This window comes from Pungitius pungitius, chromosome 1 (assembly GCF_949316345.1).
Source record: "Pungitius pungitius chromosome 1, fPunPun2.1, whole genome shotgun sequence".
In the NCBI taxonomy this organism is placed as follows: Eukaryota; Metazoa; Chordata; class Actinopteri; order Perciformes; family Gasterosteidae; genus Pungitius; species Pungitius pungitius.
In genome coordinates, this window is record NC_084900.1 from 13,008,759 (window position 1) to 13,034,169 (window position 25,411).

A 25,411-nucleotide genomic window follows, 5' to 3' on the forward strand; every position below is an offset into this window, starting at 1 on the left:
TTGTGTTGTACAAGTATTGTACAATAACGTATTTCATTTGTATTCGATATAACCCGGAAAAAAATCATGTTCCGGAGGAGAAGTACATCTTCCTAAATTAAATGAAATGATTATCTGTACTTTACAAGTTTTCCAGGGTTTAAGGATTTTATTGTTTATTGGTTTATTTTAAGGCCATCAGGTTGCTAGGCAACAGGAGCAGTGGAGGTAAAGCTGTCCCCTGTAGGACAGACCGTCCCATGTCAGAGACCTTCTGGTTCAGCCTGTGTGGTTGTTGGAGGACCAGCTCAGGTCTACCAAGGCTGCTGAAGGCTGGAGGCTACAAGGATGCAGACTAGAGACTTTGAGACACAACTAATATAACATCTTCACAGCCATAGGTTCCATTGAACCGCAGTGACCACGGCAACGCACATTGTAGAGACTTAAATGGAAAAACAATTCATATCAATGATATATTATGGAACAGATGGAAAGAATAACCTGTGAAAGAGCTTTTGGTTTCTAGGAACCGCTTCCCTGATTAAGCAACGTCATCGGGTCGCGCCGAAACGCTGCGCCTCCACGTCAGAACTACGCGACGGTTTATTGCGCGCTCAGAAGAAAACGGAATTAACGAGAGGCTGGAAAAAGCCGGAACAAGATTTTTATAAAAGTGAGTGTCAGTGTTTCATTGGTTCTCGTTATATGAATTCGGTCTGTCGTTTTAATCACTGAGCTTCTAACGTCTCTGAAGCTGTCTACCTTTCTGCTAGCTCCCTCCTATTGTAAATAAAGGGCACTTGATCAGCCCCCCCCTCCTAGTAGAAGGTTGGAGCCCTTTAGTCTTCTTCAGAACTTGGTGTTTTACTTTGAACAAGGTGTTGGACACATTCCTCACAGATGTTGGTCCATATTGACATGACAACATCACACAGCTGCTGCACGTCTAGGATGAATCTCCCGTTCCATCCCAAAGGAGCTCCACTGAGATGTGGTGACTTGGAGGCCATTGGAGCACAGTGAGCTCATCGTCATGTTTGTGTGTAATGACTGTGGTCATTAAGGGATGCACATGGTCAGCATCTAAACCATGCTCAGTGGGTACTAAGAGGAAAATACCCCCTACCATCACCCGTTGGGACGAGGCAGGATGGATCCATGCCTTCATGTGTACTCCACATTGTGACCATCTGAATGTGCTGCTGCAATGAGACCAGGAGACGTTTGTCCACTCTTCTGTTGTCCATTGTGAGATTCAACATATTTATGTGTACATTTAACAGGTTACTCTGTACAATGACATTCTTATCTCGCTATGCCCTCCTTCCACAGAGCTAAAGATGTCAAATGAAACCATAGAGTAAAAATAAATATATTTACACACTAAAGAGCACAATGTATAAATATGTGCATGCGTTAGCATACGCTAAAGTACGTTTTTGGGATGAGACTGAGTTGTAGTGTGTTTCCTGTTAGCTGACAGGAGGGGCCCCTTGTGTTCTTCTGCTTCAAGGTTCCATGTGTTGTGCGTTCAGAGATGGTGTTGTGTGTCCTTGCATTTTAGTCCACACACCTGCCGCTCACTGGATATTTCCTCTTTTTGGGACCATCCCCTAGAGAGGATGAGCAGTTTGTGACGTACGTGCAGCGCCCCCCTGTTAGAGCTGCTTCTGGTACCTTGGTGATCCATCAATCAATAATCACAGCTCATCTGGTTTTTCTTCTTAGATGCAGTCTGGATCGGATTCTCCTGATCCTGGTCAAAAGTCAGTCCGGAGGTCTCCACAGGTAACACATAGTAACACACACACACACACTGACATAGCAACACAAATACAGTTACACACACAAACATAAAAACACACACATCAATTATAACACGAGAAGATAAAATCCAGCGTTCTGATTGGTTGAAAGTCGTGATAATGTTTCATATCTCTGCACCCAGTGCTGTTTACATGCACGTAGGGGACTATTTGTCTCTAGACTGATGACATGTGACACACACCATTTGGTGGCTACAACTATTTTGTGCTGAAAGGCAGATATTTACTTATAATTTATAATGTCTCTGGTAACGTGTTATAAAAGCAAAAAGGTACTTTATCTTCAAGAATGTAACTGTTACATTCTTGAAGACAAAGTACTGCTTCAAGTACCTTATTGCTTAAATACATGACTATTCTGTATTTTAAGAAAGAGGACTCGTGACCTTTGAGGGAGAGGACAGTGAAGGAGAGGACAGTGAGGGAGAGGACAGTGAAGGAGAGGACGCTGAAGGAGAGGACGGTGAGGGAGAGGACAGTGAGGGAGAAGACAGTGAAGGAGAGGACGCTGAAGGAGAGGACGGTGAGGGAGAGGACAGTGAAGGAGAGGACAGTGAGGGAGAGGACGGTGAGGGAGAGGACAGTTAAGGAGAGGACGGTGAAGGAGAGGACAGTGTGGGAGAGGACAGTGAAGGAGAGGACTGGTGACCTGGTTGCTGGGAGGAGGTGTGAGATAACCACAGCCTTCTGAGTGAGAAGGAGACATATTGTCGTGGAAGGAAAAGAAGTCAGTTCGTGTCAAGGACATGCTCATGGGACCTTTGTCCTACTGCTAGTGTCCCTACACTCTCTTCCTGTCTTCTTTTCTCTGCAACCTTGCATGCTTGTAGTCTTATTTTGTCTGTGGGCCTTCTTCTAGCTTCCTCTCTCCCTCTGACAGAGCCAATGCATTCTTAGTCTTGGTCTATCTGCAGCTATGCTCACACTCGAAATGATTATATCATGAGTTTATGTTGGAGTATAGAAAGCATTTTCTCCCTGGTGGAGAAGGACAAGATGCCAAAGCTGATTAAGTCCTTTTTACCTCAAAAGATGGAAAGTAAAATACAGCTTATTCTCCCATACAATTGGAATAATTGTAGCACACATGTCCATGTTTGTGTGTTTTCAGAGAAGCAGTAAAGGGAAGGATGAAAGGAAAGGAGGATACCTGTTGAAGGAGGTGAAAAGGAGAGGAAGGATGGAGAGGAGCAGAGACGAGGAGGAGGAGGAGGAGGAGGAGCTCATCGACAGACTGCAGGCGCTGGTGAGAAAAAGACACACAGTACACAATGTACACGGTGTACACACTATACTTCAGTTGCATCCTGCTGCCAGCGAATTTAAAACCAGAGTGTGTGTGTGTGTGTGTGTGTGTGTGTTCAGGACGTGTCCCGCAGATCAAAGGTCACAGGAACAGGTCTTGTTTACTCTGAGATCTTCACTCATCATAAGAACCTGAGAGACTCCAGGTAAGCTGCTGAAGCCCCGCCCCTTCGTGTGACATAATGAATGAAGAACAGAAGTCAGGCAAGATTAATATATATTTGATGCAGGTTGAATTGTTCCATAATTTAATACTTATCACTGAGTAAGGGGCGGGGCTTGTCTGATCAATAGTGATTGATGTGATTCAGTCATCCAGAGACACCCGACAGAGTGACGTCCATCATGGAGGAGCTGGACAGACAGGACCTGCTGTCTCACTGCACTACAGTGCAGGTCTGACTGCTTCCTGTTTCAGAGTTCCACAATAAAAGAAGTAGGCGCTGCATGTAACTGTGTTCATGTTGTTTTTGACGTGATGTACCTGAAGGTGGCGCTTTGTGTTTATTTTTCAGATCCGAGAAGCTGTAGAAGAAGAGCTGCTGATGTGTCACACGTGAGTCATATACTCTATATTATTCTCTCATTTTCTCTTCTCTCCTCTATTGTTCTATACAAATGTGCTCTACTGTTCTCATTCAAGTATGTTTTGTTGGCTCTGTGGCAGTAGATGAAGAGTGCGTTACAAATAAAAATAATTATTATTACTTTATTGTTCTCTGTTGCTCTCTACTAGGAAGCAGTACGTTGATCTGATGAAGTCGACCCAGACAATGACAGAAAGTGAACTTCAGATTCTGTCTGAGGGATACGACTCTGTGTACATTGATCCTGTAAGAACCCACACACACCATTTACTCTTCTGTTACATTTCATTTAGTTGACTTGCTCTCGCGTGTTTGTGTGTGTGTCAGGAGTCCTACAAGGTGTGTGTGTCTGCGGTGGGTTCTGTCCTCCAGCTCGTCGATATGGTCATCAAGTCTGAGCTCAGGAACGGATTTGCTGTAATCAGGTAACAAGGACGTAGCTTCTCATGGTGCGTTCAGGTGCTTCACGTTAACAACAACCGTAGATTCTTGTGTGTTGTTGAGCTGCTTCCTGTGAACAAGCCCCCTTTGTGTCTGTCAGACCCCCAGGTCATCACGCTCAGGCCAACGAGGCCAACGGGTTCTGTGTCTTCAACAATGTGGCTATTGCAGCTCGATACGCTCAGAGCAGACATGCCGTCCGCCGGTAAGTGTGTTTGTGTGTGTCACTTCCTGTCAATTATTTGAAGGACAGACGTTTTGTTGTTTTTGTGAAGCTCTGAACTTCACTGAAATGTTTATTTTGTCAATGTAACATGTGTGTATGTCTCAGGGTGTTGATAGTGGACTGGGATGTTCATCATGGTCAGGGAATCCAGTACCAGTTCCAGGATGACCCCAGGTAAACTCCTGAGGCTCATTGAACAAAAACAACACATATGAAATCCATCAAGATAACACTGTGTGTGTGCGTGTGCGTGTGTGTGTGTGCCAGTGTCCTGTACTTCAGTGTCCACAGGTATGAGCAGGGATCTTTCTGGCCTCACCTTTTAGAGTCTGACTGTCACTTTGTTGGCTGCGGACGAGCTGAAGGAAAAAACATCAACCTGCCCTGGAACAAAGTAACTATTATAACCATAAACTATTAAACCATACATAGTTATAACCTTAAACTATTGAAACCATACATAGTAATAACCTTAAACTATTAAACCTTACATAGTTATAACCTTAATCTATTGAAACCATACATAGTTATAACCTTAATCTATTGAAACCATACATAGTTATAACCTTAATCTATTGAAACCATACATAGTAATAACCTTAAACTATTAAACCTTACATAGTTATAACCTTAAACTATTGAAACCATACATAGTAATAACCTTAAACTATTAAACCTTACATAGTTATAACCTTAATCTATTGAAACCATACATAGTTATAACCTTAATCTATTGAAACCATACATAGTTATAACCTTAATCTATTGAAACCATACATAGTAATAACCTTAAACTATTAAACCTTACATAGTTATAACCTTAAACTATTGAAACCATACATAGTAATAACCTTAATCTATTGAAACCATACATAGTTATAACCTTAATCTATTGAAACCATACATAGTAATAACCTTAAACTATTAAACCTTACATAGTTATAACCTTAAACTATTGAAACCATACATAGTAATAACCTTAAACTATTAAACCTTACATAGTTATAACCTTAAACTATTGAAACCATACATAGTAATAACCTTAAACTATTAAACCTTACATAGTTATAACCTTAAACTATTGAAACCATACATAGTAATAACCTTAAACTATTAAACCTTACATAGTTATAACCTTAATCTATTGAAACCATACATAGTTATAACCTTAATCTATTGAAACCATACATAGTTATAACCTTAATCTATTGAAACCATACATAGTAATAACCTTAAACTATTAAACCTTACATAGTTATAACCTTAAACTATTGAAACCATACATAGTAATAACCTTAAACTATTAAACCTTACATAGTTATAACCTTAATCTATTGAAACCATACATAGTAATAACCTTAAACTATTGAAACCATACATAGTTATAACCTTAAACTATTGAAACCATACATAGTAATAACCTTAAACTATTAAACCTTACATAGTTATAACCTTAAACTATTGAAACCATACATAGTAATAACCTTAAACTATTAAACCTTACATAGTTATAACCTTAAACTATTGAAACCATACATAGTAATAACCTTAAACTATTAAACCATACATAGTTATAACCTTAATCTATTGAAACCATACATAGTAATAACCTTAAACTATTGAAACCATACATAGTTATAACCTTAAACTATTGAAACCATACATAGTTATAACCTTAAACTATTGAAACCATACATAGTTATAACCTTAAACTATTGAAACCATGCATAGTTATAACCTTAAACTATTGAAACCATACATAGTTATAACCTTAAACTATTAAACCATACATAGTTATAACCTTAAACTATTGAAACCATGCATAGTTATAACCTTAAACTATTGAAACCATACATAGTTATAACCTTAAACTATTAAACCATACGTAGTTATAACCATAAACTATTAAACCTTACCCTCACCACCTCATTCATTCATATCGCTCATGACTCCACCTTAATTGTCCCCTGGTGAAAGCTCACATGGCCTCAAAATGATCATTTGTGGGATTTCATTTTTTTGTGTTACTTTGAGTTCGCAGTGATATGGAACAATGGGGTCAATGTGAACAGCTACTGTACATTATCTCCTTGTGACTCGCCCCCTCGACCAATCGCTGGATTTCATCTACCCGTGTTATAATGAACTTTTTCTGTGGTATTCATCCTCCAGACTGAGATGACAGATGCAGATTATATTGCAGCTTTTCAACAACTCTTACTCCCTGTAGCTTACGAGGTAAAACACACAATCACACAAAATCACAAAGACATAAACATAGACACACTCACAGTATAACGTGTGTATGTTTGTAGTTTCATCCTCAGCTGGTTCTGGTCTCTGCTGGATTTGATGCTGCAGTTGGAGATCAGAAGGTAAAAACTCCACCTGAGATCATAGACAGTAAATATAACTCATTGAATAGATAATTGAACTATGTGTGTGTGTGTGTGTGTGTGTGTGTGTGTGTGTGTGTGCTCAGGGAGAGATGTGTGTCTCTCCTCAGTGTTTTCATATCCTCACTCACATGCTGATGAGTTTGGCTGAAGGTCGACTTATTTTAGTTCTGGAGGTAAAAACACTTTCACATCATTGTTGTGTGTATATATATATATATATGTGAATCCAAGTAACAAAAATGACAGTGTCTATAATTGTTTGAATTCTTATCGTGTTTAGGGAGGTTATAACCTGCAGTCCACAGCAGAGAGCGCTGCAGCCTGTGTCAGAGCTCTGCTGGGAGGAGCCTGTCCTCCTCTGACCCCGCCCACCGCACCCTCTGACAGGTGTAACGCGGAACACCTGAGTCACACCTGAGTTCAACGGTCGTGGTGTTGATATCTAACCAGCTGTGTGTCTGTGCTTGTCTCAGCGCTCTGCAGTCCATCTCTCAGACGGCCTCAGCTCTGTATCCTCACTGGGCCTCTCTGCAAACACTGGGTGAGAAGCCACATTCTAATTTACTCCAGACACTCTCACACCCTGCTCTCGTCCAATGAGATGAGCTGACTCACCTCCCCTGTTAATCCCACTGGTCAGAAGGCGGCCCATTGGCTGAGAGTCGTGTCACGAGGGCCAATCAACAAACCACAAAACGGATGGAAGCGGCTCCCTTTGTTGCCCCGGTGACGGGTCTGGTTTATGACGAGAGGATGATGGAGCACCAGAACATGTGGGACAGGTGAGTTGACCTGAACGTCATGTTGATGTTTTCAGAGGCGGTTAAATGGGCTAAATGATATCAGCAGCGTGTTGATCGCTCTCATGAGGTCATCTGTTTGAATTCATCACACAGGATGCCATTGAATATTCTGACCTTTTCACACGTATGAATGTATTCATACGTGTACGTTTACAGCATCCAATAATAAAAACCTATTGTGTGTATGTGTACGTACGAGTTAACTCGTAACGTGGGATTCCTTTGGCAGAAATCATCCCGAACAGCCTCAGAGAATCTTCAAAATCTTCTCCAAACACCAGCAGCTGGGATTGGTTGATCGTTGCCAACGGATACAAGCTCGCCTAGCAACAGAGGAGGAGCTGTCCAGGTGTCACAGGTACACAGACAATCACAGTGCCTTGCATAAGTATTCACCCCCTTGGACTGGAAGTTTTGTCATTGTTTACCACAGATTCAAATTTATTTGATTGGGATTTTATGTATGACACAAAATAGTCAGGAAACTTTATATTGCTTTTCAAAATGATTTCAAAATTAAAATCTGTAAAGTGTTAAATGCATTGAAAAATGCAAGTATTCACCTTTACTGTAAAACTCATCATACCTGCTCATGCAACCAGAATGCCTTAAATCTACTAATCATCCTTCCAACCATCCTTCAACTTCCAACCCGGTTTGTCACTTGTTGTGCTGTATATTACACCAAAAGGAATTGAGATAAACAATATTTTTGTAATTTTCTGACCATTTTATGCCACTGAATATAATAGCATAATAATGCAAGTACGCTCTTTCAAAGAACCAAGAACGTTTATTTCTTCTGAATATTTAGACATTGGAATCGGAATGTGAAAAATTCTATCCGCAATGAAAACAAGTGGAAATGACCCGGAGTGGGGCAAAGTATCGCCACGCCCGCTGCTGATTGGCCGGCCCTGGAGGGGCTTAAAGCCCAAATGTTCCTGTGACTGCGCTCTATTGAACGGTTATTTCAGAGATATAGATTGATTGTTTTTTTTTCTTTTCCTCGGACCCTTTGGGTCGACCACCACATATCGTACCAAAAATGGTCAAAGAACACACCTCAAACCAATTGAGATACAATGGCAAGATTTCAAAATTACTCTGGATGGACACCATCTGAAATCTGACTGAGCGTCAAGAAGAATGGAGGAACATTTCCATCTGTAGATGTGCAAAGCTGGAGACATTGCCCTTATGCATCCAACAGATGTCAACTTTTTCTTCTCATTATTGTATGTGCACCTTCACGGACTATATCAACTTCTGTGTTGAGACCACCGTACCCACCAGGACTGTACGCTGCTTCTCCAACAGCAAACCTTGGATCACTCCTGAAATGAAAGGTCTCCTCAGGGAGAAGAAGAGGGCCTTCAGATCAGGAAGCAAGGAGGAACTTAAGACTGTGCAGAGAGCTGAGGAGAAAGATCAGGGAGGGGAAGAAAGTCTACAAGACAGAAGCTGCGTCTGGTACCTGCATGGTACCAGACCCAAGGACTTAAGCATTACATTTAGCTGAGGCTTTTATCCAAAGCCAAATCCAAAACCAAGAAGCTAGTGGTGGACCTCCGTCGGGGTAAACGCGCTCCTCTGGTGAGAAGGTTTGGAGCTGAGGAGCGCAGGGAGGACTCCTAAAGAACTTCTTTGACTCATTTTTTATGGAGGGGTCTGATGGGGCAGCAGCGTACCGACGGGAAGAGTCTTAACAAGCTCATCATGAAGACCAGCAGTGTGCTACGGTGTCCACTGGAGACGACAGGAGGACGATGACTAAGCCATCATCCCCTATGAGCAACACCTCCCCCCCATAGTGGACGCTCTGGAAGCTCAACTCTGTGTGAAGGAGAGGAACCGCAGGTCCTTTCTTCCTGCTGCTGCACCCAGTGAACCACAGGACATCAAAGATCACTAAAACATGTGTGCTCATCTCTAAGCATCGTGCATGTTATGTTGATCAAATGGGGAAACGTTTATCAAATTGCAGTTAAAAAAGTACAAAATGGGGAAAGGGCCAAAGGGGTGAAAGCTTACGCCATCACTCTCCATATGTGTATAAGTACTTGTTGTTTTATTTTGGTATTCAGATACCAAGCAGTATTTGTGTGTGTGTGTGTGTGTGTGTGTGTGTGTGGACAGTGTACAGCACATAGAGCAGATGAAGGCCACCGCAGTGATGAAGCCCAGAGAGCTGCACAAACTGGGTCAAGAGTTCAACTCCATCTTCATCAACAACCACAGCTTCCAGTCGGCTCTGCTGGCTGCTGGAGGATGTTTCTCTGCAGTGGAGCGAGTCCTCACAGGACAGGTACCACCAAATACTACAGATACCTAAATACTTGTGTATGGATAGCCCCTGCTGGCTGGCCAGCCTTTCTGAGATCCCAGTGAGACAAGGAGAAAAGGTGACATCACAGTGACTGTGCAGTATAAAGACCACAGTACCTGTACACCATAAAGACCATAGTGACTGTACAGTATATAGACCACAGTAACCTGTACAGCATAAAGACCACAGTGACTGTACAGCATAAAGACCACAGTACCTGTACACCATAAAGACCACAGTGACTGTACAGTATAAAGACCACAGTGACTGTACACCATAAAGACCACAGTGACTGTACACCATAAAGACCATAGTGACTGTACACCATAAAGACCACAGTGACTGTACAGCATAAAGACCACAGTGACTGTACAGCATAAAGACCATAGTGACTGTACAGTATAAAGACCACAGTACCTGTACACCATAAAGACCATAGTGACTGTACAGTATAAAGACCACCGTGACTGTACACCATAAAGACCATAGTGACTGTACAGTATAAAGACCACAGTGACTGTACACCATAAAGACCACAGTGACTGTACAGCATAAAGACCACAGTGACTGTACAGCATAAAGACCACAGTGACTGTACAGCATAAAGACCACAGTGACTGTACAGTATAAAGACCACAGTGACTGTACAGCATAAAGACCACAGTGACTGTACACCATAAAGACCATAGTGACTGTACACCATAAAGACCACAGTGACTGTACAGCATAAAGACCATAGTGACTGTACAGTTTAAAGACCACAGTACCTGTACACCATAAAGACCATAGTGACTGTACAGTATAAAGACCACAGTGACTGTACACCATAAAGACCATAGTGACTGTACAGTATAAAGACCACAGTGACTGTACAGCATAAAGACCACAGTGACTGTACAGTATAAAGACCATAGCGACTGTACACCATAAAGACCACAGTGACTGTACAGCATAAAGACCACAGTGACTGTACAGTATAAAGACCACAGTGACTGTACAGCATAAAGACCACAGTGACTGTACACCATAAAGACCACAGTGACTGTACAGCATAAAGACCATAGTGACTGTACAGTATAAAGACCACAGTGACTGTACAGCATAAAGACCACAGTGACTGTACAGTATAAAGACCACAGTGACTGTACAGCATAAAGACCACAGTGACTGTACAGCATAAAGACCATAGTGACTGTACAGCATAAAGATTATAGTGACTGTACACCATAAAGACCACAGTACCTGTACACCATAAAGACCATAGTGACTGTACAGTATAAAGACCACAGTGACTGTACACCATAAAGACCATAGTGACTGTACAGTATAAAGACCACAGTGACTGTACAGCATAAAGACCACAGTGACTGTACAGCATAAAGACCACAGTGACTGTACAGCATAAAGACCATAGTGACTGTACAGCATAAAGATTATAGTGACTGTACACCATAAAGACAACAGTACTCCTCTCAGGTGAGTAATGCCGTGGTCATCGTTCGCCCTCCTGGTCATCACGCCGAGAGAGACTCTCCATGCGGATTCTGTTTCTTCAACACGGCCGCTCTCGCCGCTCGTCACGCTCAGAAGCTATCCCATGATGCACCTCTGCGCGTACTCATCCTGGACTGGGATGTTCATCACGGCAACGGGACGCAGCACATGTTTGAGGATGACGACAGGTGGGTAATGAATAATAATGAAGTGACTGTTATCAATGTGGTAAGATAATGTAAGTGAAGACGTGTTTTCCTTCCGTACCTCTAGCGTCCTGTACGTCTCCCTCCATCGCTATGACAACGGGATGTTCTTCCCGTCTTCAACAGACGCCGCTCCTGACCGGGTGGGCGTTTCGAAGGGGGCAGGATTTAACGTAAACGTGGCATGGAGCGGCGGGCAGATGGGAGATTCAGAGTACTTGGCTGCCTTTCACAGCGTTGTCATGCCGATCGCCACTGAGGTAACAACCCACAGAAACACAGCTAGCTGTTTGCTGGCTGCTAGCTGTGGGCTGCTAGCTGCCGTTTCACATTCTGTCACATTCTCGCTTCAGTTTAATCCGGGTCTGGTTCTGGTGTCGGCCGGGTTTGATGCAGCTCGGGGGGATCCTCTGGGTGGATATCGTCTGACCCCTGAGGGATACGCCCACCTCACACACCGGCTGATGTCACTGGCAGGAGGGCGGGTCCTACTGATACTGGAGGTACACGCCCACACAACCCATCATACATTGACATGAGGTGCAATTAACTAAATAACTAACTCTCTCTTTCTTTTAGGGAGGTTATAACTTGACCTCCATCTCTGAATCCATGGCAATGTGCACCAGCGTGTTGCTAGGAGACCCTCTCCCCTCCTTAGTGACTCCCCTCCCCCCCCCGCATTACCGCGCTGTGGCAACAATCAATGAAGTCATCCGTCACCATGCCCCCTACTGGCTATCGCTGAGGATACACAGTCAGTACTCTTTAAATATATATACAATAAAACAATATATTGTATATTTACCCCCAACATATTTTTCAGTCCCACAGTCGGTGCGATCGTCCCTAACAGCCCTGAAGCATCGTGGAATACGTAGTTCTAAAGGAAAGGGCAGGAAGTCAGGGACAAGCAGCACAAACAAACCTCCGCTGCCCCCTGCAGGACCGGAGGGTTCCACGGTAAATATAAACCACAGCTTGCAATCTGGAAGAGCGAAAACCATGAGATCTGATTTCTTTGTCATTGGCCAATCAGGAAGTTAGCAGTCTGGCGCTGCTCACCCAGGGATTGGCTGGGTTGGACCTCAGCCAAAGCTCAGCCAATTGCACTGCAGCTACAACAACGGTGGGGGGCGTGGCCTGCCTCACCCGGGACGAGGTAACGAGTGAAGTGTGAAGGCAAATCAATGTCAAAATCAGGTCGATCCGTTTGTTTTGTGCTCGCAGTTGTTCTTTTTGACAGTAAGGGGGCAGACCCAGTCACATGGTCTCTCTTCATCCAAAGACCTCGTCTTTAGATTATCTGGATTTCATCTCTGTTGATAGTTTTGAATTCACAGAACTATAGAAGCCCATTTTCGCACAAAAACAAGATGAAGGAGTTGGAACGTCGAAATAACGAGATCAAGTTGAAATGCTGAGATAAGACCTGCACGGGCTCCTTCATAGTTTAAGATTAAAGTTGGAAAGATATTCATAGAATCAGACTTCCTAGTACAATACTCGGTTTTGGTAGAATGATGCCTGTTGTCGACATGAGAGGTGTCCTTTGTGTTTGTGTTTTATCTTAGACTTTCTGTTCCTATACTTGTGCGGAAATAGGCTTCCATAGTAGATGAGGAGCCAATCCAAAGACGAGGTTTGTAAGCAAATAGATGTATCTATACATCTATAGATCTATAGATGTATAGAGACCATGTGACTGACTGCGACCGAGTATCTGGCGCTACACAAACTTCAAGTTTGGTGGGGAAATCGCTCGCATGTGGACCTGATTTGCGCTCTCTGATTTTGACATTTGTCTTCACAGACTGGTGAGCAGAGCCAATCAGCAGAGAGCACTGTGCTGCCGTCTCAGGTGAGCAGGAAGTCTTTCATACATCCACTGTTTCCTCCACCATGGATACACACACAGGAAGCTTCACACTAATACAAGCACGTGCACACGTGTCGTCATGTAAAAATACATTATTATACCCTTCACAGACTGTTGCCCCTGGAGCTGGCGAAGCTAGCGCAGCAGGGGCGGAGCTAGAGACTGACGGAGCGCATGGTTGGTCCAAATCTGAGACGTGTCTGGAGCTGATGTGTGGAGGACAGAAGGAAGTAAGGACTTCATTTGAATGTCTCTGTCTTCACATAACTCACCTGTCTGTCTTCACATAACTCACCGGTCTGTCTTCACATAACTCACCTGTCTGTCTTCACATAACTCACCGGTCTGTCTTCACATAACTCACCTGTCTGTCTTCACATAACTCACCTGTCTGTCTTCACATAACTCACCTGTCTGTCTTCACATCACTCACCTGTCTGTCTTCACATAACTCACCTGTCTGTCTTCACATAACTCACCTGTCTGTCTTCACATAACTCACCTGTCTGTCTTCACATAACTCACCGGTCTGTCTTCACATAACTCACCTGTCTGTCTTCACATCACTCACCTGTCTGTCTTCACATAACTCACCTGTCTGTCTTCACATAACTCACCTGTCTGTCTTCACATAACTCACCTGTCTGTCTTCACATAACTCACCTGTCTGTCTTCACATAACTCACCTGTCTGTCTTCACATAACTCACCTGTCTGTCTTCACATCACTCACCTGTCTGTCTTCACATAACTCACCTGTCTGTCTTCACATAACTCACCTGTCTGTCTTCACATAACTCACCTGTCTGTCTTCACATAACTCACCGGTCTGTCTTCACATAACTCACCTGTCTGTCTTCACATCACTCACCTGTCTGTCTTCACATAACTCACCTGTCTGTCTTCACATAACTCACCTGTCTGTCTTCACATAACTCACCTGTCTGTCTTCACATAACTCACCTGTCTGTCTTCACATAACTCACCTGTCTGTCTTCACATAACTCACCTGTCTGTCTTCACATAACTCACCGGTCTGTCTTCACATAACTCACCTGTCTGTCTTCACATAACTCACCTGTCTGTCTTCACATAACTCACCTGTCTGTCTTCACATCACTCACCTGTCTGTCTTCACATAACTCACCTGTCTGTCTTCACATAACTCACCTGTCTGTCTTCACATAACTCACCTGTCTGTCTTCACATAACTCACCTGTCTGTCTTCACATCACTCACCTGTCTGTCTTCACATAACTCACCTGTCTGTCTTCACATAACTCACCTGTCTGTCTTCACATAACTCACCTGTCTGTCTTCACATAACTCACCTGTCTGTCTCACATCACTCACCTGTCTGTCTTCACATAACTCACCTGTCTGTCTTCACATAACTCACCTGTCTGTCTTCACATAACTCACCTGTCTGTCTTCACATAACTCACCTGTCTGTCTTCACATAACTCACCGGTCTGTCTTCACATAACTCACCTGTCTGTCTTCACATAACTCACCTGTCTGTCTTCACATAACTCACCTGTCTGTCTTCACATCACTCACCTATCTGTCTTCACATAACTCACCTGTCTGTCTTCACATAACTCACCTGTCTGTCTTCACATAACTCACCTGTCTGTCTTCACATCACTCACCTGTCTGTCTTCACATAACTCACCTGTCTGTCTTCACATAACTCACCTGTCTGTCTTCACATAACTCACCTGTCTGTCTCACATCACTCACCTGTCTGTCTTCACATAACTCACCTGTCTGTCTTCACATCACTCACCTGTCTGTCTTCACATAACTCACCGGTCTGTCTTCACATAACTCACCTGTCTGTCTTCACAAAACTCACCTGTCTGTCTTCACATAACTCACCTGTCTGTCTTCACATAACTCACCTGTCTGTCTTCACATAACTCACCTGTCTGTCTTCACATAACTCACCTGTCTGTCTTCACATAACTCACCTGTCTGTCTTCACATAACTCACCTGTCTGTCTTCACATAACTCACCTGTCTGTCTTCACATAACTCACCTGTCTGTCTTCACATCACTCACCTGTCTGTCTTCACATAACTCACCGGTCTGTCTTCACATAACTCACCTGTCTGTCTTCACAAAACTCACCTGTCTGTCTTCACATAACTCACCTGTCTGTCTTCACATAACTCACCTGTCTGTCTTCACATAACTCACCTGTCTGTCTTCACATAACTCACCTGTCTGTCTTCACATCACTCACCTGTCTGTCTTCACATAACTCACCTGTCTGTCTTCACATAACTCACCTGTCTGTCTTCACATAACTCACCTGTCTGTCTTCACATAACTCACCTGTCTGTCTTCACATAACTCACCTGTCTGTCTTCACATAACTCACCTGTCTGTCTTCACATAACTCACCTGTCTGTCTTCACATCACTCACCGGTCTGTCTTCACATCACTCACCTGTCTGTCTTCACATCACTCACTGGTCTGTCTTCACATAACTCACCTGTCTTTCTTCACATAACTCACCTGTCTGTCTTCACATCACTCACCGGTCTGTCTTCACATCACTCACCGGTCTGTCTTCACATCACTCACCGGTCTGTCTTCACATCACTCACCGGTCTGTCTTCACATAACTCACCTGTCTGTCTTCACATAACTCACCTGTCTGTCTTCACATAACTCACCTGTCTGTCTTCACATAACTCACCTGTCTGTCTTCACATAACTCACCTGTCTGTCTTCACATAACTCACCGGTCTGTCTTCACATAACTCACCTGTCTGTCTTCACATAACTCACCTGTCTGTCTTCACATAACTCACCTGTCTGTCTTCACATCACTCACCTGTCTGTCTTCACATAACTCACCTGTCTGTCTTCACATAACTCACCTGTCTGTCTCACATCACTCACCTGTCTGTCTTCACATAACTCACCTGTCTGTCTTCACATCACTCACCTGTCTGTCTTCACATAACTCACCGGTCTGTCTTCACATAACTCACCTGTCTGTCTTCACAAAACTCACCTGTCTGTCTTCACATAACTCACCTGTCTGTCTTCACATAACTCACCTGTCTGTCTTCACATAACTCACCTGTCTGTCTTCACATAACTCACCTGTCTGTCTTCACATAACTCACCTGTCTGTCTTCACATAACTCACCTGTCTGTCTTCACATAACTCACCTGTCTGTCTTCACATAACTCACCTGTCTGTCTTCACATCACTCACCTGTCTGTCTTCACATAACTCACCGGTCTGTCTTCACATAACTCACCTGTCTGTCTTCACAAAACTCACCTGTCTGTCTTCACATAACTCACCTGTCTGTCTTCACATAACTCACCTGTCTGTCTTCACATAACTCACCTGTCTGTCTTCACATAACTCACCTGTCTGTCTTCACATCACTCACCTGTCTGTCTTCACATAACTCACCTGTCTGTCTTCACATAACTCACCTGTCTGTCTTCACATAACTCACCTGTCTGTCTTCACATCACTCACCTGTCTGTCTTCACATAACTCACCTGTCTGTCTTCACATAACTCACCTGTCTGTCTTCACATAACTCACCTGTCTGTCTTCACATAACTCACCTGTCTGTCTTCACATAACTCACCTGTCTGTCTTCACATCACTCACCGGTCTGTCTTCACATCACTCACCTGTCTGTCTTCACATAACTCACCTGTCTGTCTTCACATAACTCACCTGTCTGTCTTCACATAACTCACCTGTCTGTCTTCACATAACTCACCTGTCTGTCTTCACATAACTCACCGGTCTGTCTTCACATAACTCACCTGTCTGTCTTCACATAACTCACCTGTCTGTCTTCACATAACTCACCTGTCTGTCTTCACATAACTCACCTGTCTGTCTTCACATAACTCACCGGTCTGTCTTCACATAACTCACCTGTCTGTCTTCACATAACTCACCTGTCTGTCTTCACATAACTCACCTGTCTGTCTTCACATCACTCACCTGTCTGTCTTCACATAACTCACCTGTCTGTCTTCACATAACTCACCTGTCTGTCTTCACATAACTCACCTGTCTGTCTTCACATCACTCACCTGTCTGTCTTCACATAACTCACCTGTCTGTCTTCACATAACTCACCTGTCTGTCTTCACATAACTCACCTGTCTGTCTTCACATAACTCACCTGTCTGTCTCACATCACTCACCTGTCTGTCTTCACATAACTCACCTGTCTGTCTTCACATCACTCACCTGTCTGTCTTCACATAACTCACCGGTCTGTCTTCACATAACTCACCTGTCTGTCTTCACAAAACTCACCGGTCTGTCTTCACATAACTCACCTGTCTGTCTTCACAAAACTCACCTGTCTGTCTTCACATAACTCACCTGTCTGTCTTCACATAACTCACCTGTCTGTCTTCACATAACTCACCTGTCTGTCTTCACATAACTCACCTGTCTGTCTTCACATCACTCACCTGTCTGTCTTCACATAACTCACCTGTCTGTCTTCACATAACTCACCTGTCTGTCTTCACATAACTCACCTGTCTGTCTTCACATCACTCACCTGTCTGTCTTCACATAACTCACCTGTCTGTCTTCACATAACTCACCTGTCTGTCTTCACATAACTCACCTGTCTGTCTTCACATAACTCACCTGTCTGTCTTCACATAACTCACCTGTCTGTCTTCACATAACTCACCTGTCTGTCTTCACATCACTCACCGGTCTGTCTTCACATCACTCACCTGTCTGTCTTCACATCACTCACTGGTCTGTCTTCACATAACTCACCTGTCTTTCTTCACATAACTCACCTGTCTTTCTTCACATAACTCACCTGTCTGTCTTCACATCACTCACCGGTCTGTCTTCACATCACTCACCGGTCTGTCTTCACATCACTCACCGGTCTGTCTTCACATCACTCACCTGTCTGTCTCTGTGTCTGCAGGCCCCTCAGTACGTGGTGGAGCCTCTGTCCTGGTGTCCTCACTTGGATGCGGTTAAGCCCCTCCCCGCCTCTGGTATAGATGTCTTCCAGTCGTGTCAGGACTGTGGCTCTGGCGCTGAGAACTGGACCTGTCTCACCTGCTACCAGGTGACCCGCCTCACCTCTCCATCGCAGCCTGTGTCTCCCCTGTTGATGATGTCCTGCGTCTCATCTGTTGTCCTTCCTGTCTCAGGTGTTTTGTGGTCGTTATGTAAATGAGCACATGGTGACTCACGGGGTTGTGACCCAACACCCGATGGTGCTGAGCTTCTGTGACCTGTCTGTGTGGTGCTACCTGTGTGAGGCCTACGTCCACCACCAGGTGAGTTATATGTAATATATGATTATTATTATTACCGGCAATAAGGAAGCCGTGATATCCAGGTTATCCAGGAATAGCTTAGACTTGTTTGCACGAAAACCAAGTAACCATGGCGATTTATTCTTTGCCGCTAAGAGCCAAGCTGAGATGAGTCCTGCAGCCTCATGTGTTAAATCAGCTGATCCCAAACAAATAAATTCATCCAGGATAACGTGAACATGAAGCCCTTATCTCCTCATGAGTTATGGACATATTATATTATTATCTTCCATAAGCCCTGCATCCAGACCACAGCTTCATTACTATTCATTATTACTATTGCTGATACATATTTAGTTGTAAAAATTGTCATTATTGATATTAAAGAATATTTTAGTAAAATAAACTTAACCTTTGTTGTTCAGATTCTGTTCAGAGCTAAAAACGCAGCTCACAGCGCCAAGTTCGGAGAGGAGATCCCTCCATGGAGCTGAGAGGAGGAGGAGGAGGATGTGAAGAGGAGGAGGTACTACTCCTTTTTTATTAGTCTTCCTCTTGGATCCACTTTTTAATCCGAGAAGCCTTTTCTTTTTTCACATAAATCTTTTTGACAGAATGAGTGACGTCATCAATGGAACATGCCCCTTTGAAGTTATTATTCAATTTGAGCCAATCAGCAGCCTGTATGTCCTTAGTGTTGGTTTTCTATCGCTCTACAACAACCTCGAAGTACATGCAGAAATATCGCATTTCTCCCCAAATCCGTGAGGGGTCATTGGTGATGTTTAATATTTAGAATGAGACTGTACTCAAAGCGCTGATCATCCGTGTGAACATGAGGACCAAGAAGTTCTGTAGAAATATCCACAACAGGAAAATGAGAGTTTATATCGTACTAATGATTTTATTACCATTCGTGAAGCTGAAAACTTGCTTGAGCTTTATTTTGAATCGTAGTTCCCTGTCAGGAGAAATATAAAAGTGATTCAAAGTCAGTTGAGGTGCGCTTGATTCGCTGACGGTGTCACAAGGCTTTTTGTTGGGTTTCTGATGTTTTATTACCATTAAAATGTTTGTCTTCACTTCTATATGAATACGCCTTGTTAAGAATTCTCAGGTTCATGAACACGTTAATGTTTCTGAGCAATAAACAAATGGTTGAACTACGAGGAGCTGATTTTCTGTTTAATATTATTCGGAAGGTCAAAGGTCTTCAGCAGCTTATTTGAAAAAGTCAAAAGCTGAGTTTGTGTTGAAGAGCATTCTGGGTAATGAAGTAATCAATGAACTACAGAAACTACCAAAGTAAAAGTACCACATTCACCATTTCAGTTCATTACAGAAGTATCATTGTTAAAGTAACATTTGACATTTGTTGGTCATTTTAACAAAGGTCTCATTGTTACTAAAATGATTGCATTTTTGTTCGCTAAGGCTCAGAATAAACAAAGTAAACAATACTACCAGAGTACTACCATTACCTGTTGGCCTGTGCACTTCATTTTTTAATTGTATATTCTATTAATTTAATTATAACCTCTTTTTTTTGTTAATGTATGTAATATAATGTATGCCCCAACCTACTAGCAAATAAATGTTTATGCCTAATTATTTACTGTAAAGATCTGGTCACATAATTGCTGCTATTTAATGTCAGAATGAATACATGTGTGTAAATCCTGTTAGGAGTTTAACACAAGGAGACACAGCCACATGTGGAACAAGGTACTCTGCTCAGAGGAGACCAAAATGGAACTTTTTGGAATCAATGCAAAACGCTATGTGGAGGAAACACCACCTAATCACCCCGAGAACACCACCCCAACAGGGCAACATGATGGTGTAGCATCATGCTGAGGGGATGCTTCTACCAGGAAACTAGTCTTAATGAGGGAAAGATGGATGGAGCCAAATACAGGGCAAAAGAAAATATGATGCATTCTGCAAAAGACTTGACGATGACCCTCAACATACAGCCAGAGCTACAATGGAATAGTTTAGATCAGAACATGTTCATGGTTAAAATGGCCCAGTCAAAGAATACACCTCTATCCAAGTGAGAAACTAAGGCAAGATTTGAAAACTGCTGTTCAGACGGTGTCCATCGAATCTGACTAAGTTTCAATTAGAATGGAGGAACATTTCCATCTGTAGATGTGCAAAGCTGGTGGAGACATTCTCCAAAGGACCTGCAAGTGAGCTGCAAGTGCAGAGGAAGGGGGTTCTACCAAGGATTGACCAGGGGGACACGCTTATGCATCTAACAGAGGTCAACTCATTTGTTCTCATTATTATATAAGTCATTAGGGACCCCCTATGAGAATTTATTTTTAGATTTTGGGGGGTCCCCGACAAATATTTTTAACATTAAAATGATTGTGAAAAGGTCTCTAGTGACGTTTTATATTCATAACAATAATTAATGTATTTCCTGTGATTGGGCAGCAATCAGGGCAGCTAATAGCATCACAGATTGTTGTTGTGGTCTATGACGCAGACACGTAGGTTATTGTTGAACGCGGCAAAAACGAAGCTTCACAAAGAGTGAAATCCCTAATGAAAATCCTGTAAGTGCTTCGATTATGTTTATATCTCCATAATAATTGCTTATTGTAGTAAAATATTTGGAGTTGGTATATATCATATCAAAAGTGGCATTAACTAACTTAGATACCTAGTGTAACGTAATGATTAGAAGAGTGCGTTTGTCAACGTTTCTTATAGCTGTATGTGTAATACACATACAGAACATGTATGTACATGTATGTACATGTATACACATGTATGTGTAATACACATACAGCTATAAGAAAGGGTTACCTGTTTGATTATAGCCAATCCACTTCTCCCAACACCACTACAATTCTGGGACTAGCCTAACCTATCCCACCTTCAAAATATGTCAATATAATTTTGCCTGCAGTATATAGTGTAGCACGGTAGTCTTCAGTAATTTTTATAGTTACATTTTAGGGGACCCCCCAAGACTCGCAAGTCATTTCGAACCCTGTATAATATATTATAACACGTTGCTGGGGTCATGACGTCATCGTGTGCGTTACTCTCCGCTCACAGATTGACGGAGGAAACTACATCCGGGTAAGTAGCGCTGCGTCCTCTCCTCCCCCTGCATCCTCCCTCCCTGCAGATAAATAGGAGGACAGAGACAGACGGACAGAGACAGACAGACGGACAAGTGCATCGCTTTCGGCATCAGGTTTGTTTTCTTCCTTCATGTGATCGTCATTTCAGATCGGTCCGTTTCTCCTAAACTGAGGACAGACAGCAGAGAGACAGACAGCAGAGAGACAGACAGCGCTGATGATGCATGCGTTTACTTTATCTTGATGCTGATTGGCTGAAACGATCTGATAAATAAAAACGTCATAATAAATGTTTATTTAGTTTATAAATAATTAACATGACAATTCTCCCTCATAGCTTTGACTTGGGTACTAGTGACCAAACAATAATAATAATAATCAGAATATTATTATTGATCATAGTGTGTATATTATTGATCATTTTATTCTTAACAATAATATTCATAATTATATAAACATGATCAATGATATGATTAATCTTAATAGTATCAACGTTTTTATTGATGATATTATATTATATTTTTTATCAATAATATCAGTAACAATGAAAATATGAATAGTAACAGTAATGATAGCTTCTCCCCCCCCCCCCCCCCCTCTCTCTCAGCGATGTCAGTGTCCCCCCCCCTCCCTCACCTGTCCCGTCTCTACCAGACGGAGTTTGTGAGGAGCGCCCGTGCGGTGGGGGTTCTGTGGGCTGTGTGCTCCCTCTGCCTGGCCATCATCCAGGTGGTGGTCCTGGTGCAGCCGTCATGGGTCGGCACTGGAGAGACCCAACACCTGGGGGGGAGGGGCCCTGTCCCGCCCAGCGGCACGCTGGGGCTGTTTGAGGTGAGGAATGTTCGACCCACCAATCAGAGCTAAGCACTGGTAACTATGTGGTTCCCTCTCCAGTTCCCCGTGGGGTTCCTTCTGTTCCGTCTTTGCTCCCCTCTTTGGTCCCATCTATAGTTCCATCGACAATTCCCTCTACATCTCCTATTACGGTTCCCTTTATCGTTCCATCTGTGATTCCCTCTAAGGTTCCTTCTATGGTTCCCTCTGTGGTTCCCTCTAAGGTCCCTTCTGTGGTCCCTCTGTGGTTCCCTCTAAGGTCCCTTCTGTGGTTCCTTCTGTGGTCCCTCTGTGGTTCTCCCTGAGGTCCCTTCTGTGGTTCCTTCTATGGTTCCTTCTATGGTTCCCTCTGTGGTTCCCTCTAAGGTTCTTTCTGTGGTTCCTTCTGTGGTTCCCTCTGTGGTTCTCCCTAAGGTCCCTTCTATGGTTCCTTCTGTGGTTCCCTCTAAGGTTCCTTCTATGATTCCCTCTGTGGTTCCTTGTATGGTTCCTTCTGTGGTTCCCTCTAAGGTTCCTTCTGTGGGTCTGTGTTCTAAGGTGTGTGTGGAGTCTGACTGGCCGGTTCTGGACTGCCGTGGTGGTCTCTCCAGTCTGTCCCCTCTGCCGTCCTTCCAGTCGGTGGCCATGTTGGTGGGAGTGTCTCTGTGGGCGGTGTGGACCAGTGTCCTCTGTCTCTGTCTCTTCAGGTTCTGCAGCGCCGCCACGGTCTATAAGATCTGTGCCTGGCTGCAGCTTACTGCAGGTTAGTCACTGGTGCTACTGGTTCTTCGGTCCAACTGGTTCTATGGTCCCATCCTGCCTGTCTGTCCATCTCATTGTGTCCCTGTCTGTCTGTCTCTCTCAGGCTTCTGTCTGGCGTTGGCTTGTCTATTGTTTCCAGACTTGTGGGAGAGTCCAGAGATGAGAACTCTGTGTGGAGACTCTGTGAGTAATAAGCATGTATTTATTTTTCAACCATGTGTAGACTCAGTTGTACGATCCCATGCTCAGTGATTCAGGGATCGTCTCCAGGTGGGCAGCTTCTCTCTAGGTAACTGCTCCGTCCACTGGGCCTACATCCTGGCCATCCTGGGCATTTTGGACGCCGCCATCTTGGCCACGTTGGCCTTCGTCCTTGCCAACAGACAGGATGCCCTGCTGCCCCCGGATGCCAAGGAGGGTGAGGAAAATAGCGTAGGGTTACCTCAGGGTGGGCATCAGGTTCTATTAGCTTAAGGTAACGTTAAGTTAGCATCTAATTGGTTTTAGGATAGATTAACTTAGCCTAGACTTAGCTTTAGCTCCAATTAGATCCATTTGTTTCATGTTACCAGGGGCAACAGATAAATAATAAAACGGTGTCTGTGTTCCTGCAGTGACGACGGGTCTGCTGATGTCAGCGTGAAGTCAACAGGTGAGTCTGTCCTTCTGTTGTCACTTCAATTAAACAAAGATAAAACAGAAGTCATTGTTTTTGGTAACAAGGATCAACGATTGAAAGTCAGCGCTGAGCTTCAATCACTGACGTTAAAAACCACAAACCAAGCTAGAAATGTAGGTGTGATTATGGATTCGGACCTCAACCTGAACAGTCATATCAAGTTACAAAATCAGCCTACCATCATCTAAAGAATATATCAATAATTAGAAGACTGATGTCTCAACCAGATTTGGAAAAACTTTCCATGTATATTGACCTTCAGTAGACCCGACTACTGTAACGGTGTGTTTACATGACTCGGTAAAAAGTCAATCAGAAAGCTCCAGCTGATCCAGAACGCTGCAGCTCGAGTCCTCATAGGACCAGGAAAGGATCACATGACCCCAGTTCTCAGGTCTTTACACTGGCTTCCTGTCACACAAAGAATTCACTCCAAAGTCCTGCTGCTAGTTTATAAAGCACTGAATGGTTTAGGGCCAAAGTACATTTCTGATCTGCTGATACTGATGAACCCCCACGACCCCTCAGGTCGTCTGGGACGGGTCTACTTCCTGGTCCCATAGAACTAAACATGGAGAAGCAGCTTCAGTCCTTCTACTCCACATGTGGAACAAAGTCCCAGAAGGTTGCAGGTCTGCTGAGTCCCTCAGCTCCTTTAAATCCAGATCCGCATAAATACTTTTCTGTTTCCTGCTGCCTTTAATTGCTGCCTTTTTTTATCTTTTGAATGATTATTTTTCATTTATGTTTCGATCAATGTAAATCTCCTTCCTTCATGTTTGGATGTTTTTAATGTTGTTGGTGACATACAAATAGAATTGTCTTACCTTGCTTTCTTCCATCCGTCTCCCTCTTCCTCCAGATCCAGAAGACGCTGTGTGCACCAATGTGTGAGGATCCAATTGAAGATCATGTGATCATGTCACATGGAACATTTATTCAGAAATAAAGGAAACATTTGAATGAATTATTGAAATTAAGGAAATTAAGTTATGTAGATCCAATTACAGTTCCAGTCAACTTCTGGAAATATATCTCTAGTTCACCGAGTACATACGTAAACAGGTTGCCACGGTTACAGTGACGTGGGCATTATGGTATTGAGGGTTTTCAATAGTCTCTAGTTTGTCTCACTACAGCTCCCTTCAGAAGACAAAAACGTTTTTAATGTTGTTGTTGTTTGTGTTTACACAATGATTCACGCATAATAAACAGTTTTATCGTACGCAAATGGCTTCTCCGTCACTGAAAAAAAGATTCAAAGGGAAAAGTTACCT

General features: G+C 43.3%; 2 protein-coding genes across 5 annotated transcripts; both read left to right on the forward strand.

Moving 5' to 3' along the window:
- Window positions 1–543: 543 nt before the first annotated feature.
- On the forward strand, window positions 544–20,303 carry hdac6 (histone deacetylase 6). Of its 4 annotated transcripts, none has more exons than XM_062562088.1 (30): window positions 544–655; window positions 1,711–1,770; window positions 2,920–3,054; window positions 3,174–3,259; window positions 3,425–3,509; window positions 3,629–3,669; window positions 3,850–3,946; window positions 4,028–4,125; window positions 4,242–4,346; window positions 4,473–4,541; window positions 4,635–4,761; window positions 6,540–6,605; window positions 6,683–6,742; window positions 6,850–6,939; window positions 7,047–7,153; window positions 7,240–7,307; window positions 7,407–7,548; window positions 7,799–7,927; window positions 9,709–9,877; window positions 11,363–11,580; window positions 11,666–11,858; window positions 11,952–12,101; window positions 12,178–12,355; window positions 12,425–12,561; window positions 12,638–12,760; window positions 13,412–13,459; window positions 13,588–13,707; window positions 18,437–18,583; window positions 18,669–18,797; window positions 19,202–20,303. In XM_062562088.1, exons 2-30 carry the CDS (start codon window positions 1,711–1,713, stop codon window positions 19,268–19,270), a joined length of 3,246 nt encoding a protein of 1,081 aa, XP_062418072.1. In that variant the 5' UTR covers window positions 544–655; the 3' UTR covers window positions 19,271–20,303. The 4 variants fall into 4 exon arrangements, with proteins under 4 accessions (XP_062418072.1, XP_037336269.1, XP_062418074.1 ...); XM_037480372.2 differs by having other exon boundaries at window positions 11,375–11,580; XM_062562090.1 differs by having other exon boundaries at window positions 7,410–7,548.
- Window positions 20,304–21,841: 1,538 nt separating this feature from the next.
- lhfpl4b (LHFPL tetraspan subfamily member 4b) lies at window positions 21,842–25,359 on the forward strand. The gene is made up of 7 exons (XM_037480557.2): window positions 21,842–21,993; window positions 22,488–22,711; window positions 23,252–23,456; window positions 23,559–23,638; window positions 23,726–23,873; window positions 24,070–24,107; window positions 24,997–25,359. The coding sequence occupies exons 2-6, from the start codon at window positions 22,490–22,492 to the stop codon at window positions 24,096–24,098; spliced, it is 684 nt and encodes a 227-aa protein (XP_037336454.2). The 5' UTR covers window positions 21,842–21,993; window positions 22,488–22,489; the 3' UTR covers window positions 24,099–24,107; window positions 24,997–25,359.
- Window positions 25,360–25,411: the final 52 nt, after the last annotated feature.